Source organism: Mustela nivalis (genome assembly GCF_964662115.1).
Source record: "Mustela nivalis genome assembly, chromosome: 4".
NCBI classification, from domain to species: Eukaryota; Metazoa; Chordata; class Mammalia; order Carnivora; family Mustelidae; genus Mustela; species Mustela nivalis.
In genome coordinates, this window is record NC_139023.1 from 140,290,315 (window position 1) to 140,310,747 (window position 20,433).

Genomic DNA, 20,433 nt, shown 5'->3' on the forward strand with positions numbered 1-20,433 from the left:
CTTCTTGATTTCTTTCTTGAGTTAAAGAAACAGAGAATCCAAATGGAACATTAATGCATAATTTCATTATCTGTTTATGGTTACACTGCTACCTAAAATTATTACCATAATTTTTAAAGGCCAACATGAAAAGAGCACAAGTATATATTTGGTGAAACTTTCATACTAACTGAAAGTCAAGTGGAGTGTAACATAGGCTCAAACTGAAAAACATGGAGAAATTTTGAGGAGGGGATAGTCTTTCCTGGTGCCAGGAAATAGGAATACCAAACTGTATCATAAAGGTCAGTAACTTTTACAGATTTTAAGTGGCAATTTGGTGTCCATTAAATGACAGAAATTTTCTCATGTACTTGATAAATATAAACTCTTTTCCACCATCACATCATGTAGACATAATCTCCGATATCTTGGGGCACTTATTTTTCTTAGAATTGACTATGTTTCCTGATGCAGTATCAGTCACACCCTGGATCTTGCTTAAATTTTAAGTATTAAATTTTTAATTTTTGGAGTCTAATAAGCTTTTATCATGTCTTTAGACTGAACTGATTGAAATAATGTTACTTTTCATGTCTGTGAACTGATTGAAATAATGTATTTTCATGTCTGTGAACTGATTGAAATAATGTTACTTTTCAAATGTCTCTTTTTAGTATTTCTATTACCTGAATATTTTCTTATTTGCAAATGCTGTAATATGCATGCCGTAATATTTTTCAGTTCAGAAAAATATATATATATTAGAATGTCCATAAATTTTCTTTGTACGTATAGTCATAGTAAAATGACTATGAAATTATATGAAAACATGTCCCAATTTTTAATAGTGCCTCTTACAGATTACTCCTAATATCTTTCATATACTTTTTTCTATTTCTAATAGAGAAATGTATATATATTTATAAATTTTTTATAGCTATAAAAATATATGTGTCATTGAAGCAGTACAGGATTTTTCTGCTCTAATATGAGAAATGTTTTTTGTGTTAAATTGGGACTCAACTTTGGTCAAAAAGTGGAATATGCTCACTTGGTTTTATGGAATTTAGTGGTTACGTTTGGTTGATAAACTAATTGGATTCAGCTTTAGTGAGAAATATTCAACACTTAAAAATTATGATAGCACAAATATGAGGTGTATAGATCCAATTGTAGTCATTTCGGTCTTTTCATGTTAATAAAACATTTTTTGAAAATAATTAGTTCTATCTGGAGTTCGTCTTTTGGTGAAATCATTGTGATTTCAACCAAAGATTATTTGTTAAGTTAAACTACAGCAAGCATAGATTAAGTCATTCTATGTTAAAATGTCTTAGAGTGTTGTGTTTTTAAAACCAGTATTAAAGTTATGTTAATATTTCTTTTACAGACAATTTAATTTTTATTTTACAAAATTTAAATCACGAAGGAAAAAAACTTACCAGTATTGTACTAATGATCAAATGTTACAGTTTTGGTAGTATGATTTGTATTAAAAATGACTAGTTTCACATATCATTTTATAAGATTACAATGTATTATGGACCTAGATATTTTAATTACTATTTTAACAGGAATCAACCTTATTTTTATGTATTTCCTCTTCTGTCAGCCACTAGAGGATCAAGGCCTTTAGTTTTTTTTCATAATTATTTTTTTCAGACTTAGTTATTAAGCATTAAGATTTTTATCTAGGAGGATACTAGAAAATCTTAGTATTTTTAAAATAATCATAAAAATTTCTGATTTTTTTTCTAAGTGTTTATGAGGAAAAAAACAATATAATGAAGTAAATTGAACATTATTTACGTAATTGTTTATGATACTCAAATTTTGCTATACTTTGTTTATACTCAAACCGGTGGTCTCTGGCGGAATGCCTTTGGAGATGGTTTTAAAAATTAAAATAGATTAATATGTAAATTTTGAGAATTGAATGTGAAATTTATCCTTTTTTATTTTTAAAGATTTTATTTATTTATTTGATGGGGAGATCACAAGTAGGCAGAGGCAGGCAGAGAGTGAGGGGGAAGCAGGCTCTCTGCTGAGCAGAGAGCCTGATGCGGGGCTCGATCCCCGGACCCTGAGATCATGACCTGAGCTGAAGGCAGAGGCTTAACCCACTGAGCCACCTAGGCACCCCTGAAATTTATCTTTAGATATCATTTATGTTTTAACCTTTTCGCTTTTTAATTATTTTTTGATTATCATTCATCACCTATTGTCATTAGTATTCATTATCCTGTTCTCTTGCTTTTAATGATAAGAATTATTCACAGATTTAGATATGTGTTAGCATTAAGCAATGGTTACTTTGTACTGATTTTAAAATAAATGTGGTAGCTTCCAAAGGGCATTGTTAAACCTGTGGTAGAGGAAAAATAGTGACTCAGAACCAGTTTTATGCCAAATAGTTTGCATAAATACATTTATGAGTACAGTATAAACTACCATTATTTTCTAAGTATTTTAACTTGTTATCATTTTTTGGTCTTCATTAAAAGGAACAATAACTATTGAGATTTAAGCAAAAATTTTAAAGGCTTTTTTAAGGAAGAGTTTTATGTTACAAAATTTAGAGGGAGGTATAGACATTTCCCATATTACAACCCCTGTCCCCACACATGTATACCCTCCTTGATTATCAGCATACCCACCAGAATCGTAGAGTTGATGAATCTACATTTACACATGATAATCATCCAGAGTCCATAGTTCACATTATCGTTCACTCTTGGTATTGTACATTCTGTGGATTTGGACACTTGTATGATGGCATGTATCCATCATCAGGTTGTTATATAGAGTACTTCCATTGCTCTAAAAATCCTCTGCTTGTTCATCCCTTTTCCACCCACCCTCAAGCTCTGCCCCCTACAGATCTTTTTACTAATTCTATAGTTTTCCCTTTTCCAGAATGTCATGTGTTAGAATCTTGCAGATACAGCCTTTTCACACTGGCTTCTTTTCCTTAGTAATATGCATTTAAGATTCCACCATGTCTTTTCATGGCTTGGTAGCTCATTTTTTAGTGCTGAATAATATTCCATTGTTTAGATGTTCATAGTTTATCCATTAACTTATTAAAGGACATCTTGGTTGCTTGCAGATTTTGGCAGCCATGAATAAAGGTGCTGTAAACATGCATGTGCAGGTTTTTGTATGGACAAGTTTTCAGCTTCTTTGAGTAAATAACAAAGAGCACAGTTGCTGATTCTATGGTAAAAGTGTGTTTAGTTTTGTAAGAAACTCTGAAACTGAAACTCTCAAACTTTCTTTCACCAGCATTTGGTGTTGTTGGTGTTCTAGGTTTTGTCCATTGTCATAGGTATGTGGTGGTATCTCATTCTCATTTTAATTTGTATTTCTCTGATGACATATAATGTGGAGCATCTTTTCATATGCTTATTTTCCATCCATGTATCTTCTTTGGTAAGGGTGTGTTAATTTCTTTGGCTCATTTAAAAATAGGTTTTTAAAAATTTTTTACTTTTGAAGTTTTTAGAGTTCTGTGTATATTTTGCATAACTGTTTCTATTTTTTTAAGATTTTATTTATTTATTTGACCTGGAGAGAGAGATTGTGAGAGAGAGGTAGCACAGGCAGGGGAGTGGCAGGCAGAGGGAGAGGGAAAAGCAGACACCCTGCTGAGCAGGGAGCCTGATGTGGGGCTCGATCCCAGGAAACTGGGGTCATGACCTGAGCTGAAGGCAGATGCTTTACCGACTGAGCCACCCCGGCATCCCATGCATAACAGTTCTTTATCAGATGTGTGTTCTGTAAATATTTTCTCCCAGTCTGTCTTGCCTCCTAATTCTCTTGATATAGTTTTTTGCAGAGCAGAAGTTTTTAATTTTTAATGAAGTCCAGTTTATCAATTATTTCTTTGTGGACTGTGTCTTTGGTTTTGTATCTTGTATCACCATACCCAAGGCCATCTATGTTTTTTCTTGTCTCCTAGGAGTTTTATAGTTTTGTCTTTTACATTTTGGTCCATGTTGTAGTTTATTTTTATGTCTAAAATTTGAATGTGGATATCTACTTGTTCCAGCATCATTTGTTGAAAGCATGTCTTTTGTCCGTTGTACTGCTTTTGCCCTTCTTTGGTCAATGAGAAGTTGACCACATTTATGTTGGTCTCTTTTTAGGCTTTATTCTGTTCTATTGATTTTTTTCATGTATTCTTTTGCCAATACCATACTGTTTTGATTTCTCTACCTTTATAATATGTCTTGAAATCAGGTAGCATTGATTTTCCAACTTTGCTCCTCTCCATCAGCAATTGTGTTGGCTGTCCTGGGCTTTTGCCTCTCAATATAAACTTGAGAATAGTTTCTTGATAGCTATAAAATAACTTTTTGGGATTTTGATTGGAATTGTATTCAATCTATAGATAAAGTTGGAAATAACTGAGATCTTGAGAATATTGAGTCTTCCTATTTATGAATATGGATTTACTCTCCATTTACTTAGCTCTTCTTTGGTTTTATGCATCAGTTTTATAGTATTCCTCATGTAGATCTTGTACACATTGGGGGGGTGCTACTGTAAATGGTATTGTGTTTTTAATGTCCTATTCCACTTGATTATTATTGGAAAGGAGTTGACTTTTGTATTTTAACTGTATTCTCCAGCCTTGGTATAATCGCTTATTAATTCGGGATTTTTTTGGTTGGTTCTAGATTTTCTTCATTGATCATGTCACCTGTGAACAAAGACAGTTTTATGTGTACCTTCACAATCTGTATACCATTTATTTCCTTTTCTTTCCTCACTGCATTAGCAAGAATTTCTACTATAATGCTGTAAGGGAGTAGTAGAGAGGACATCCTTGCCTTGTACTTAATTTTAGTGGGAATCCTTGGACTTTCTCCCTATTAAATACATTAGCTGTAGGTTTTTTTGGGGGGGGTAGTCCTTATGAACTTGAAAAAAATCCCCCTCTATTCCTAGTTTATTTAGAGTTTTTAACATGAGTGGATGTTAGATTATGTCAAATGTTTTTTCTGCATCTACTGATACCAGTAACTTTCTTATCTAGAGGATACTTTAATTGATCTTATGATAGGTTATACTAATTGATTAGCAAATGGTGAACCAGCCTTGCATCCCTGGGATAAATTTCACTTAGTTATGGCATATAATTTCATATATTTATTTATTTACTTATTTATTTCATTGAATCAGTTAATATTTTCTTGAGGATTTTTTTCATCTTTGTTAATGAGGTATTTTGATCTGTAGTTTTCTTGTAATGTCTTTCATTCTTTTACTTTGGCTTTAGATAATGTTGGCTCACAGAATGAGTTACAAGATATCCCTTTTGCTTCTATCCTCTGAAGGAAATTGTAGAGAACTGATACAGTTTTTCCTTACATTTTCAGTAAAATTCACCAGTAAACCTCTCTGGGTCTGACATTTTCTGTTTTGATAGGTTATTATTTATTGATTCATTATCTTTAGTAGTTATAAACCTTTCTGGATCATCAGTTATTCTTTTGTGAGTTTTGGCAGAGTGTCTCTTTTAATGAATTGGTCCATTTCATGTAGGTTATGTAATTTGTGGGCGTAGTTATTCATAGTATTCCATTATCCTTTTTATGTTCCCCGGATCTATAGTGATGTTCCCTCTTTCATTTCTGAAGGTTGTAAATGATGTTCTCTGTTTACGTTATAGTTAGGCTGGCTAGAAGCTTATCTATTTTATGGTTCTTTTCAAAGCAGCTTTTGGTTATGTTAATTTTCTCTTGATTTCCTATTTTCATTTTTGTTGTATTCCACCCTAATACTTATTTATATTTTCCTCTGCTTACTTTGGATTGAATATTCTCTTCTTTTTTTAGTTTCCTAGGAAGCATGATGAGTGACTTAAGTCCTTGTCTAGTATATGCATTCAGTGCTCTAAATTTCCTTGTAAGCATTGCTTTTGCTGGATTTCACTAATTTTTATAAGTTGTATTTTCATTTAGTTTCATATATATTTATGTTTTTTTAAAGTTTCTTCTTTGACCTGCATGTTATTTTTAGTGTGGTGTTACTGTGTGGTGGTGTGTTTTTAGTGTGTTGTTTAATATCCAAATATTTTGGAATTTTGGAGCTACTTTTTATTACTGATTTCTAGTTTTATCCCATTGTTGTCTGGGAGCAAACAATATATGATTTTTAATCTTTACGTTTGTTTAGGTATGTTTTATAGCCTTGAATGTGGTCTGCTTGGTGAATGTTATGTGTTAACTTAAGCAAAATGTGTATTCCGCTTTTACTGAATGACATAGTCGATAGGTGTCAATTAAGGACAGTCAGTTGATGGTATTGTTGGGTTCAGTTATGTCCTTACTGAGATTCTGCCTAGTGGATCTGTTTCTGACAGGAATTTTAAAGTCTCCAAGTAGAGTTAGTGTATTCATCTATTATTTCTCCTTGTAGGTCTATCAGTTTTTATACCATATTGTTTCATATTCTATTGTTAGGTACATACATGTTACATACAGACTATTATTTCTTAGTGGAGAATTGACCCCCTTTATCATAAGCAGTGCCCTTCTTATCTCTGATACCTTACTTTAAAGTCTGCTTTCTCTGAAATTAATGTAACTGTTCTTTTCTTTTGATTAGTGTTAGCATGTTATATTTTTCTCCATTCATTTACTTCTAATCTGTATGTGTCTTCATATATAAGGTGGGTTTCTTGAAGACAGCATATAGTTGATAAGCAAGTTTTTAAATGTCAGGGATGTATATTCACTTAACATCTTAGTTGAAAGTAAGTTTATAATCATGAATATGTTAAAATGCACATATATACCTACATGTTTTAAAACTTTAGTTTTGGAAAATATACTTATCAGTTTGTTTTTAATTTTAATTGCTTCAGTGTCATCTATAAACTTATGGCATCAACAAGTGAAGGAATCAGAGTACAAGCTCTCAAGGCAATGGGCTATTTTTTAAAGCACCTGGCGCCAAAGTGAGTATAGAATTAAATCTAAAATGGGCTGTGGTATATTACTTTCTTTTTTTTTTAATAAATCTTTGGAATAGTATTTGTGTTCTGTGATTTCTCTAGTTCCTCTTTTATTTTTATTTATAAAATCTATATAAATATAATCCCATTTCTATGTATTAAAAACAAAGTGGAAACAGGAGTATACACTTTGTTTTATGTAAAATTAAAATTTTCCTTTTGTTTCTTGTTCATTATAAGAATACATTTGTATAAAGGAAATTTTAGAAATGATGGAGACTTCATCTCATGTGGGTTGATTATCATTTGCTTTATCTGACATTTTAACTTCACCATGTTTGTCATAATATGTTGTGCTATAAAGATAATTCAAAACTAAAACTTCTTTTTTTTTTCTTAGCTTTTCATATCTTACCTGTTATTCCTTATACCAGGGTTGGTTTATTATAAAAACTAAGTGTGGCAATAGAGAAGTGTTGGCAAAGGGTGGTCTTTATGTGGATCCAGTTGGCTTCCTGTAAATAAAGTTTTGTTGGAACATAGCCACAGTCATTTATTTGCTTATTATCTGTCGCTGTTTTCAGATTACAACAGCAGTGTTGAGTTGTTGCTACAGAAACCATATGGTCTACAAAGGCTACAGTATTTACTGTCCAGCCACTTGCAGAAAAAAATTGATGAATCCTAGGGTAGAGTTAAAGTTTATGATACTTTAGTTCATAAATTTTTGCTTAGAAGTTTGATTTTTGTGTATTTATCTTCACAGTATTCATTTTCTAATTCTCTTTCATTTTTTTCTACCTTTTCCTCCAAATTGTTTTTCTTCTTAATGACTTATTGGGTTTTAGATGATCATCCATAGTAGAGCTCAGCTTAATGCTGATGGAGAGTAGAAACTAGTTAATAAATAATTGCTCTGGAGATTTTCGTGGAGATTTTTGCTGTGCTGTGAACATAGCCAGTCTTGTATTTTTTTTTTTTTTTAAACTGTAGCTGTGCTTACCCTGTAGTTTGCATTTCTCTCCTTAAAGATTTTGTGACCTTACGAATTTTTAGGTTGAAGAAAATTTGGAGTTATTGAGTTAGAATTTGTTGATGATGTGAAAAACATTTTTCTGTCTTCATCCAACTTGCATTCTAAATAGTGGATAATCATATTCTGCATTTGGTTATTTCTTTTTATGAAATTGCAGAAGAAAAGCTGAAGTTATGCTTGGACATGGATTATTTTCATTGCTAGCAGAAAGACTCATGCTTCAGACAAATTTAATCACAATGACCACATACAATGTTTTGTTTGAGGTAGGAAATATATAGAATTTAATTTTACTAATTTCTTATTTTGAGTGTGCCTGTATAATTTAATTGATGAAATAAGATAATTTAGGTTTGATACACAATTTTGAAATTAGTTATATGAATATGTGGCTGCATCTTAAATCTATTAATTATGAATTATTAATCCATAATTATATCTCTGTTAAGTATTTCTTCCATCGTATTTACTATTTGATGTCTCGTTTTGTAATTAAGTAAAAAGAGTCATAATTTTGAAATTATTTATTTTATATAATGCAGAAGATATTTACCATGATAGCATTGTATTGTATTCTTAATATTGATTAGTACTGTACTTAAAGTTCATTAATAGCCATGGTAGTACAGTGATTATGCTAATATAATCTATTGTTTTACTTCTGTAGATTCTTATAGAGCATATTTGTACTCAAGTGATACACAAACAGCATCCAGATCCTGATTCTTCAGTAAAGATTCAAAATCCTCGTATGTATTTTATTTACTTTTATTTTTGTTTGTTTTTGTTTTCTCCAGCTTTATGGCATATAATTGACATATAATACTGTATAAGTTTAAGATTTACAGCCTCATGTCTGATTTATCTATACGTTATGAAATGATTACACAGTAAGGTTAGTTAACACATCCATCACTGCAAAGTTAGAATTTTTTGTGTGTATGTGTGCTGAGGACGTTTAAGATCTGTTTTCTTAGTAACTTTCCATTATACAATACAGTATTGTTAAGTATGGTCACCATATTGTACATTAGATCCCTAGAACTTACCCACGTTATGACTGGAAGTTTGTATCCTTTCAGTACTTCACTCATTTCTCCTCTCTTTTTAAAATACTCTTAACTACTTTTGGCTAATAAAAAGAAAGTCACTGAGAAAAACCCAAAGGTGATATTGTTGAAAACATACTGTTCAAAAATATTTCATTATAGGCAATGAAATAATACTAATTTTATCGTTGGTTAATGTTGAGTATAAATTCAAATTGACCTTAGGTTATATAGAAATGTTTATATAGAGGTTTTGAAGAATTGTGTGTGTAAGATACTGATTTCATGTATGTTCAGATTTTCAATAAAGTTTTTTTGTACTGTTCAGTGATGTCAGGACAAATTACATGAACCATGGATGTAGCTTTCATCTCAAATTATTGTCAAGTTAAGAATACCACATTTGGGGGCACCTGGGTGGCTCAGTGGTTAAGCCGCTGCCTTCAGCTCAGGTCATGATCTCGGGTCCCGGGATCAAGTCCCGCATCGGGCTCTCTGCTCGGCAGGGAGCCTGCTTCCTCCTTTCTCTCTCTCTGCCTGCCTCTCTGACTACTTGTGATCTCTCTCTGTCAAATAAATAAATAAAATCTTAAAAAAAAAAATACCACATTTGGAATTGAAAAATATCTGCTTTCTTTATTGTTTATGAACTTAGTCTTGTCTAACAGTCTTTTCTTTGATATTTAGATTTCTTAAGCACTTATACAAAGTGTACATTTTTCATCTTTTTAAGATTATTGACATTAAAATAACTGGTTTGTAGAGTTTTAAAATTTAATTACCTTTTGGATGGTGAATTGTGTTTGTGGTACTCTCTTTTAGTACTAGTTTTAAAAACACATTTCTGAAGCCTAATTTTCCTCAGCCTTCAGGGAGACTTGATGTCATTATTTTAGAGAGTTAAAAAAAGAAAACCTTGACTGTATTTATATAAATGTAAAATATATTTTATGTGATTATGGGGAAGATGACTTATTGAAGTAAGAATTTTAGAATATATTATCTAATATGTAGAATTAGAATATATTTAAAATATATATATTTATAATATAAAAGGATTTTAGAATATATTATATTCTATAATATAATTATATAATTATAATTTATAACAATACATTATAATTAAATCAAATATAATATATAATTATATATTAATATATAATATATAATATATAATGTAATTATATAATAATACAATATTTAGAATATATTATATAGAATATATATAAATATAAAATATATTTTATGTGATTATAGAGAAGATGGGTTATTAAAGTAGGAATTTTAAAATATATTTAGAATATTTGGAATATATCTAAATAAAGAATATTTAGAATAATTTTAAAGTATATTGAAATATTAGACTATATTATCTAAATATTTAGAATATACTTAGAATATTTAGAATGTATAATATTACAGTATACTAATAACATCTTTAGAATATTAATATATTAATATTAATATATTTATGATATATTAATATATTTAGAATATTAATATATTTAGGATATATTAAATTAAGAATATATACTAAATAGAATATATTAGAATATAATTATAGAGTATACATATAGAATAATATAGGTAATACACTGTCTCAGAAAAGACATACCATAGAGTGAGTATGGTGTTTAAAAACATAAGCTGCCTGGCTTTTTATCTTGTCTGTGACTTTGGGTAAATTATTTAATTTCTGTGTTTCTCACTTTTCTTATCTCTAAAATGGGCATAATAACAGTATTTACCAATCACTGTATATGGGTTAATATCTGTATTTTCTTAAAACAGTGGCTCAAAATAGCATATTTCTTGAAATTAGTGTTTAGTCTCATCATCGTTACCATTATTATGATTATCGTCATCATGGTTTTCATTGTTCAGGTAGAGAAGTTTTTAGTTTGTCATTAGAAGAATTCAGAAATTACTCCCCAAATGTCTTTCATTGTATTTATTGATAAAGTAGCTTCATACTTACTGTTTTGTACTTATTGCTTCAGAATCACCAAAGAACCTTGGCAAAAGGCTAATTTAGAAGTTCTGAATTGTAATTGGGTAAAAACTTATTTAACTTTAGATTTAGGGTTATAGCTGTTCTTGTTTCTTTAAAGTTCTGTATTTAAGTATATATTTTAAAGAATTTTTTTTTCCTTAAAGCTAAGTATTAGAAATTTATACAGTGTTATATTTAAGACCATTACAGTAGCAGTTTCATTTGTATTTATTTGGGGTGTTGAATAGGTTTTAATTTCTGTTGAGTTTTTAATCTAATTTTAGTTTTGAACTTCTGGAAGAAAATCTTGATAACTTTTAAATTTCATGATAAAGAAAGGCTATATGCATACCAGGAATTTTGTTGAAGAAGCTGAGTTTTTTCTGAGATTCTGATTATAGCTTTTTTTTTTTTTTCAAGATCAACTTTACTGTTTGGCAGAGATAGTGAGAGTTGTCAATAGTTTTACTATTATTTAATTCACTTTTAATTTAATTTGATTTAATGTAATATTCAACTTTTATACATTTGTAATGACAAATATAAATTCCCTTTTTTATGGATGCTTTTAGTTAATGTATTGTTACTCTTTTCTGCAGATGATTTTTTTTTTAAATAACAAAAATGGATGTTTTCATTTATGTCAGGGAAACTAGAGAAATATATTAATGATATTTCATCATTAATTTTTTGTGATATTTTGGTTTTTATTAATTTATGAATTATCTTACAGAGATACTAAAAGTAATTGCAACCCTACTTCGAAATTCTCCCCAGTGTCCAGAGAGCATGGAAGTTCGCAGAGCCTTTCTTTCTGACATGATTAAACTTTTTAATAACAGTAGAGAAAACAGAAGGTAAGTGGGATCAGAAAGCAATTATTTGCACTATTCAAGTCCAGGTTTGAGTGAAACCATTTTTTTTCTAATAAGGATTGTTTTAAAAAATAATGTGAAATGGATATTGGGGAGGTTATGTGCTTTGGTGAGTGCTGTGAAGTGTGTAAACCTGGTGATTCACAGACCTGTACCCCTGGGGATAAAAATATATGTTTATAAAAAATAAAAAATTAAAAGTAAAAAAAAAAAATAATGTGAAATGAATTTTCCATATGCTTTTTTCATTAGAGGTATATAGATAATGTACCATACATTTAAACTGAGTTTTTAGTACCCCTGTCTTTAATTGTTTTAAATCATACATAGAGGTGCCTTTTTGGGGTTATTTTGTTTTAAACTTTTACTTTTTAGAATTCTTAGGGATAAGTTTGTGTTTTTTTCCCCCCCAGTACTTCAGTATCCTTTTATAATTTTCAGGAGCTTGCTACAGTGTTCTGTATGGCAAGAGTGGATGCTTTCTCTTTGCTATTTCAATCCTAAGAATTCTGATGAGCAAAAGATAACAGAAATGGTATATGCCATATTCAGAATCCTACTTTACCATGCAGTCAAATATGAGTGGGGTGGCTGGCGTGTGTGGGTAGACACCTTATCAATCACACATTCAAAGGTAAGTTTTTTTTTTTTAAATGAAAATGTATTTTAGTGTTTTAAATGTCTATAATTTTGATTTTACTCATTATTCTCTGAAAACGCAGTGAAAGGAACAACGTTTTAAAAAAGGGAATCTCTAGACAGAAAGTTTATCCAATGTTTTTAGAATCAAAATATGTTTTTCAAATGTTATTTTTATGTATGCTTACCTTAATAAAGTGAAACCTCATGCCACAACATAAAGAAAGATATTTTTGTAGATAGGGTTCTCTAAATTTTAGGATACTTGGAAGCTTTTGAACACAAGGTGGCGCAGTATAGTCAAAGATGAGGTGTTATTCTAATAATGTAAGGTGGTTGAATAAATAGAAAAGCTCAGGCTAATGTTTGATCTTTGCTCACCTTACAGTCAGTTAAAAAATTGATTTGAAAGAAGCTGCTAGTCTTTTTTTTTTTTAACCTAAGCCAGTGTAACTTAGTTATTTATGGATGGCTTTTGTTTGAAATTGTTTACAAAATACTCTAGATACACAAGAAGGTATAAAGAATAATATATCTACCGGTATTTATGATATTGGATTCTCCATCCCAGTTGCTTTGTCTGTCATTGTTAGCCCCTCTCTCCTTCCCTGCTAACCTTAATTTGGATGTTTCATTATTTCTGTTTCTTATATATATTTTTAACAACACACACATGTCTAAACACTAAAGAATTTTACTTTTTATGTTTATACTTAATATAAATGGTATCATATTAAACACATTTTCTGTAGCTTGCTGTTTTTACTTGTCATTGTTTGAGATTCATCCACATTGACCCATGTAATTGTGTTCATTTTCTCAGTTGTGCTGTATTCCATGGCATGGCTTTATTCATTTACCGGTCAATGAGTATTTTTGATACATTTTGAATTTGGAAGTTTCCCTTTCTATATTCCTAGAAGTGGACTTGCTGACTTGTGAGATGCAAGTGTTGAACATTAGATAATAATGCAGATTTTTTCCCAAGTAGTATATCCATTTCTGTGCTTGCTGGTGATGTGTAAGTTCTCATTACTTTGCATTACTTCATTACTTGTTTTGGCTGAAGTTTTAAAATTTGCAAATTTGACAAATTTTAAATGTTGAATTGCCATAATTTTAATTTATATTATTGTGTCATAGGAGCTTTACAGATATATTCTTGTCTTAATCTCTTGCTTGCTCTATTATTTATGAATATCTTCTGCCAATTTGTGGTTTATTGACTTAATTTTTAGAGTTTCATATTTGTATCTTCTGAGGAAATTTTACATTTCAAATAATGCATAAAATTTGTTAATTTCTTTTATGGTTTATGTACTTTGTGTCTTGTTCAACAGCTCTTCCTGTATTCAGAAGGAATATAATTATATAAATTATAAATTGACTAGAAGGAATAAAAAATAGAAATGATACATTTGATATATCTTTTAATGTTTTATTGACTATCATAGTTATTTCTCTGAAATATTTTGCCATTCTTTTGGAGTATATTATTTCCTAAATATATATTTTTAGGTGTTTGAATAATTTTTAGTTATTTGAATGTACTTAAGAGTTATTTATTCTGCTTTTTCATTACTTAATGAGAGGAAGGTATATTACTATCATAAGGATTTACAAAGATAGCTTAGATTGGAAGATACCACTACTAATTTATGTTTGTAAGAGCCATTTATAAAATCAAGTCTTTCTATTGCTAAATTAAAAAAAAGACTTGATTTTATAAAATGGCTTTTAATCACTCCATTTTTGAGCTTACCAGTTTTGTCTAAGGCTGGGTTCAGTCAAATATGGCATGAGAGTCAAATCTAGCCAAATGTGTTTTTGTAAATAAAGTTTTATTGAAACATAACTACCTCCATTTATTTATATATTTTCCTCTGGCTGCTTTCATGCCACAGGTATTCAGTATTTGCAACAGAGACTGTATGGCTTCCAACTCTAAGATATTTACTGTTTGGTACTTTGTACAGACTGTTTGCAATCTCTTATCTAACTTAATTTAGTTTGTGCTGGTGCCCAGATCTTTTTTTTTTTTTAACTAACATATAATGTATTATTTGCCCCAGGGGTATACAGGTATACAGGTCTATGAATCATCAGGCTTACACATTTCACAGCACTCAGTGTAATACATACCCTCCCCAATGTCCATAACTCCACTTTCTGCTAGTATTGTTTTCCTCTTTATAAATGATCATGAGAAGAACAGGATTGAGTTTGGGTCTTTATATACATTTGGATTGGATTTCATATCTGTGTGGGGGAATTCTAGATTAGCAGAGTGCTAGTATAAATTAGACTTTTCAGATTTTCAAAATGGTTTTTTTGAAAAAACAAAACAAAACAAAACAAAACAAAACTTTCTCTATGCACTTCTGTTTGTTCAAGTCCTTCAGAAGAATGGCTAGAGGAGTATAATCTTGAGAGCAGTAGTATTACAAAAATATAATCTTGGGAGCTTGGGAAACCTTTTTAGGAAGGTATGAGGTCCTCCTTTCCCAGCTACATATCTATTTGAAAGTGGGGTTTTTTCATATACATAGACCAAAATAGTGTATAATAACAGATAGAATATAAAAGCAGATATTAGAATGCAACCATCATCTATTAAGCTAGAATTTTGAGATTTGCAAAAATGTGAAACCCTAGCACTCTTCTCATTATTTTGTTTTGAAAAAGTCTTTTTTTAAAAAATTTTTTCAGGGGCACCTGGGTGGCTCAGTGGGTTAAGCCGCTGCCTTCGGCTCAGGTCATGATCTCAGGGTCCTGGGATCGAGTCCCACATCGGGCTCTCTGCTCAGCAGGGGGCCTGCTTCCCTTCCTCTCTCTGTGATCTCTTCCCTTCCTCTCTCCTACTGTGATCTCTCTCTGTCAAATAAATAAATAGAATCTTTTAAAAAATTTTTTTTTTCAATTTTTTTATTTTCAGAAAAACAGTATTCATTATTTTTTCACCACACCCAGTGCTCCATGCAATCTGTGCCCTCTATAGTACCCACCGCCTGGTACCCCAATCTCCCACATCCCCGCCACTTCAAACCCCTCAGTTTGTTTTTCAGAGTCCATAGTCTCTTATGATTCACCTCCCCTTCCAATTTACCCCAACTCCCTTCTCCTCTCTAACACCCCTTGTCCTCCATGATATTTGTTATGCTCCACAAATAAGTGAAACCATATGATAATTGACTCTCTCTGCTTGACTTATTTCACTCAGCATAATCTCTTCCAGTCCCGTCCATGTTGCTACAAAAGTTGGGTATTCATCCTTTCTGATGGAGGCATAATACTCCATAGTGTATATGGACCACATCTTCCTTATCCATTCGTCCGTTGAAGGGCATCTTGGTTCTTTCCATAGTTTGGTGACCATGGCCATTGCTGCTATAAACATTGGGGGTACAGATGGCCCTTCTTTTCACGACATCTATATCTTTGGGGTAATTACCCAGGAGTGCAATTGCAGGGTCATAGGGAAGTTCTGTTTTTAATTTCTTGAGGAATCTCCACACTGTTCTCCAAAGAGGCTGCACCAACTTGCATTCCCACCAACAGTGTAAGAGGGTTCCCCTTTCTCCACATCCTCTCCAACACATGTTGTTTCCTGTTTTGTTAATTTTGGCCATTCTAACTTGTATAAGGTGATACCTCAATGTGGTTTTTTTTTTTTTTTTTTAAAGATTTTATTTATTTATTTGACAGAGAGAAATCACAAGTAGATGGAGAGGCAGGCAGAGAGAGAGAGAGGGAAGCAGGCTCCCTGCTGAGCAGAGTGCCCGATGCGGGCCTGGATCCCAGGACACTGAGATCATGACCTGAGCCGAAGGCAGTGGCTTAACCCACTGAGCCACCCAGGCGCCCTCAATGTGGTTTTAATTTGAATCTCCCTGAGGGCTAATGATGATAAACATTTTTTCATGTGTCTGATAGCCATTTGTATGTCTTGATTGGAGAAGTGTCTGTTCATATCTTCTTCCCATTTTTTGATATGTTTGCCTGTTTCGTGTGTGTTGAGTTTGAGGAGTTCATTATAGATCCTGGATATCAACCTTTTGTCTGTACTGTCATTTGCAAATATCTTCTCCCATTCCGTGGGTTGCCTCTTTGTGTTTTTGACTGTTTCTTTTGCTGTGTAGAAGCTTTTGATTTTGATGAAGTCCCAAAAGTTTATTTTCGCTTTAGTTTCCTTTGCCTTTGGAGACATATCTTGAAAGAAGTTGCTGTGGCTGATATCGAAGAGATTACTGCCTATGTTCTCCTCTAGGATTCTGATGGATTCCTGTCTTAGGTTGAGGTCTTTTATCCAATTTGAGTTTATCTTTGTGTACGGTGTAAGAGAATGGTTGAGTTTCATTCTTCTACATATAGCTGAAAAAGTCTTTTTTAAAGAAATGTTTATATTAATGTAATCCTTTTTGTTATTTTAAAGTTAATTAGTATTTGTAAAGTTTCTTACTCTAATATGGTAAGTAGTAATAGTTATACCTCATATAAATAAAAAGTTTTGGGGAGCCTCAGTACTTTTAAGAGTGTAAAGCATCCTGATACAAAACATCTTGAGAACTGCTGAAATCATAGGGTATTTAGGGCAGTAGTCTAGTCTCTACGTACAAAATAAAAAGGCTGGACTAGGAAGTACCTCAGGTATCTTTGAACTTTTGAGCATTTATTTATATCCAGTTACCAGTCCATTTATATAAGCAATAAAGAGAATATGGGGTTTGGACACAGAGTAGTTCTGGCTTTGAATTCTGGTGTGTAGTAGTTTTTACTTGTATAAACTCAGGCAAGTTTCTAAAATTTTCTTAACCGTGTCTAATATAGAAATGGTCAATGAGGATATAAATGTGAAGTTAATGAAAGAAATAACAGAAAATAGAATGAACCATTCGGTGACTATTTTCCTTTTTTAAAACTCTATCATTATGGGGTGCCTGGGTGGCTCAGTGGGTTAAGCCTCTTCCTTCAGCTCAGGTCATGATTTCAGGTCCTGGATTGAGCCCCACATAGGGCTCTTTGCTCAGTGGGGAACCTGCTTCTCTCTCTCTCTCTGCCTTCCTCTCTGCCTACTTGTTATCTTTCTCTGTCAAATAAATAAATAAAATCTTAAAAAAAACCCCACAAAACTCTATCAATCTTCCTAGTCATGTTTTCATTCTCACTGTCAACATTCTAGTTCAGGCCCCAAGTCACTTCATGTTTAATATAAATTCAACTTTTAAAATGAGGAATTACTTATATCCCCAATAATTTGTGTAGCACTATATGCTGTGAACTGTTACAGTGGAAGAATTGTGACTATCCAGCTTAACATGCTGTGTGGGTCTCCCTATCCAATCCCCACCCCAAACCTAATCACCATTTTGAATTTTGTGCTTACCATTTCCTTCTTAAAAATCATTAAAAAATGTATTCATTAGTGATATATTATCTAGTTTTCCCTATTTTTATAGTTATGAAAATGACATAAACATAAAAAAAAGAAAATGACATCATACTTTGTGGATGCTTCTCTTACTTACTTTTTTCTCTGTCAAACCTTTTATTTTTAAGATTTTTTTTTTATTGTCACATACAGCTTGGGTTTGTTCATTCACAGTGCTATGAATAACTGAGGTGTTCAAAGGCAGTGGTTTTCCTATAGTTGTCAGTTTAATACTTCTTATAACTGTGACTTACAGTAAGAACTTCATAGTAGCCACATATGTATGTAGATGGACTCACAGAAACCCTTCTCCTCTCACACACCTGAAACCTAGGTTTCAGGAGACAGTATTTGCCCTTACTAAACTTTGGTTGATAGAGATGCATTCTTATGTTTAAAAATGCTGATGATGCCCCATCGAGTTGATTCTGTGATCAGCCAGCTGAATTATCTTCAATTTGAAAAGAGCACTGCTCTAGGAAATATAAGTAGAATTGCTAGATTCTAAGTAATGGTCTACCCTCTAATCCATGACACTTCAGGCTTCTTATTTTTGCAAGGTTTTGTATTCTGCCTACATTAAAGTTTTTTTCCCCACTCAGTGATTTTGTATGTAGTTTTTTATACATGTCTAGATCACTTTGACTCTGCATATTTCTAATGGTCAGTAGCCTTAGGTATTATTTTCCTCTAGATTTATTAAGCTAAAAATAACATATAGTGTTATTCCCTCCATAAACACTTTGTTCTGATTTTCATAAAAAGGGAAATAATGTAATTTTTTTAAACAAAATAGTTTTTTCTACCTTATCTTTCATTTTCCCTTGAAAAAAGAGTTTCTTACCTTACCTTCCACTGTTTTACTTGGCAAAAATCTTTGCTCTGTGTTGGTTCTAGTCTTATATCAGTCTTTGTTAAATCTTCATTTTTGTTTCCATGGCATCGGCTTTGTATTCCTTTGTACTTAACCAAATCCTTTATATTTTTCAGGAATTTAGCTAATTAAATCACTTATATGACAGTTTTCATACAGAATTTATGAATGAATTACATTCTGTATGAATTCACAGTGCTTAATTTTCTGTTGGTATCTTAAATGTCCTTTCTCTCCCTGCTTTTCCCCTTCCCCTGACTTCTCCCTGTCTTTCTCTCCCCATCTACCTCCTCACACTCCCTAGTCATCAACTAATCAGTCTTTTGTACCTGCTAACTCTAACTATTGCTTTGACTGTGGGTACCTAGTGCAGTCTGTGCTGCCTTCTGTCACTGGCAGCTAACTCCCCCCATTTGCTTGTCTCTTCTTTTATCCACCCTCAGACTTTGCTGTCCTTCTCTCTGTTTTTCCCTTCAGCATTCCTCCATCCCTTCCGTACCCCTGCCTTCACCCTTCCCCCAGTCTATGTTTCTTTTTTGGGGGGTTTTATCCTTAGTGAATCTGTGTTTGTTTTGTCCTTGCTTCTTTCCTCCCCACTCTCTCTGTTGGATAGTTCGGTACTCTTGGTCTCTCTTGATCATTTTCAGTTACTCTGTCTCTAGGTCTTAATCTAGTTGCCCACCACTTTTCTTCCCTTTTTTCTTTCCTTTCTGCTATTCCCTTTTCTTCTTCTACCTTCTTCTGTTTGAGTACTTTCTGGCTACTATGTAAGATAGAAAGATGAATCAGGAACACATCTTAGAAGTTACTGTCTAATATGGAAGATAATATAAGTACAAATATAAGTAGAAAAAGACAAAAACTAAGGCAAGAAGGAATAAGTGGCATAGAAGAGATACAGTGAAAAGATAGCCTCACATGAAGACATATGAGAGGTTTGTAGAAAAAAGGTCATTTGATGACAGCATTGAAGGGTGAATAGGATTTGGGGATGTAGAGTTTGGGGTGGTGAGAATCACTGGTGGAGGAATTGACATACATAAAGGTGAAAAGGTGATGTTACTGAGGAAAAAGCATGGTGAATTGTTGGTTTGCTTGGGGGTTAGTAAACGAAGAAGAGCGGTGATAAGTAATAGGGCAAATATAGACTACTATTTAATTATGGATGATCCTATAATCTCTCATATTACTGGTTAAATGTCAGTTCTCATGTTTTATTTTGGATGTTCATTGTAAAGTCTTATCAGCAGGGACAAAAGGTCTTACATATCTTCATGTCTCCATAGAACTGTGAATAGAGCTAAGTACTTGGCAGTTGCACATTAAATAATTTGATGTGGGAAGGAGAAGGAAAATAAACAGCATTATTGTTTGGGGCTATTTATTTCAGCTGTCATGTGGTACCCTGCCACCCTGTGTGTGCCTTAGTGTCTCAGTCTTCTTTTATCAGTGAGGGATGAAATAGCTTCACCAGCTATCTTTTAAAGCACTGTTGTCATCACCACACACAGTAGGGTTTGGAAGTCACTCATCAGAGTAACGTTGGATGTGTATTTTATTATAGTGTCTTGGACCTCATCTCACAATCCTAAT

At 32.1% G+C, this 20,433-nt stretch overlaps 1 protein-coding gene across 2 annotated transcripts in view; it reads left to right on the forward strand.

Moving 5' to 3' along the window:
• The window catches only part of LRBA (LPS responsive beige-like anchor protein), a 730,800-nt gene that overhangs the window by 141,749 nt on the left and 568,618 nt on the right, over nucleotides 1–20,433 (forward strand). For both annotated transcript variants that reach the window (XM_082728100.1, XM_082728101.1), the window contains exons 18-22: nucleotides 6,857–6,949; nucleotides 8,140–8,248; nucleotides 8,650–8,731; nucleotides 11,758–11,881; nucleotides 12,341–12,533. In XM_082728100.1, coding sequence (XP_082584226.1) covers nucleotides 6,857–6,949; nucleotides 8,140–8,248; nucleotides 8,650–8,731; nucleotides 11,758–11,881; nucleotides 12,341–12,533 — 601 coding nt within the window. The remainder of the gene's footprint in view (nucleotides 1–6,856; nucleotides 6,950–8,139; nucleotides 8,249–8,649; nucleotides 8,732–11,757; nucleotides 11,882–12,340; nucleotides 12,534–20,433) is intronic.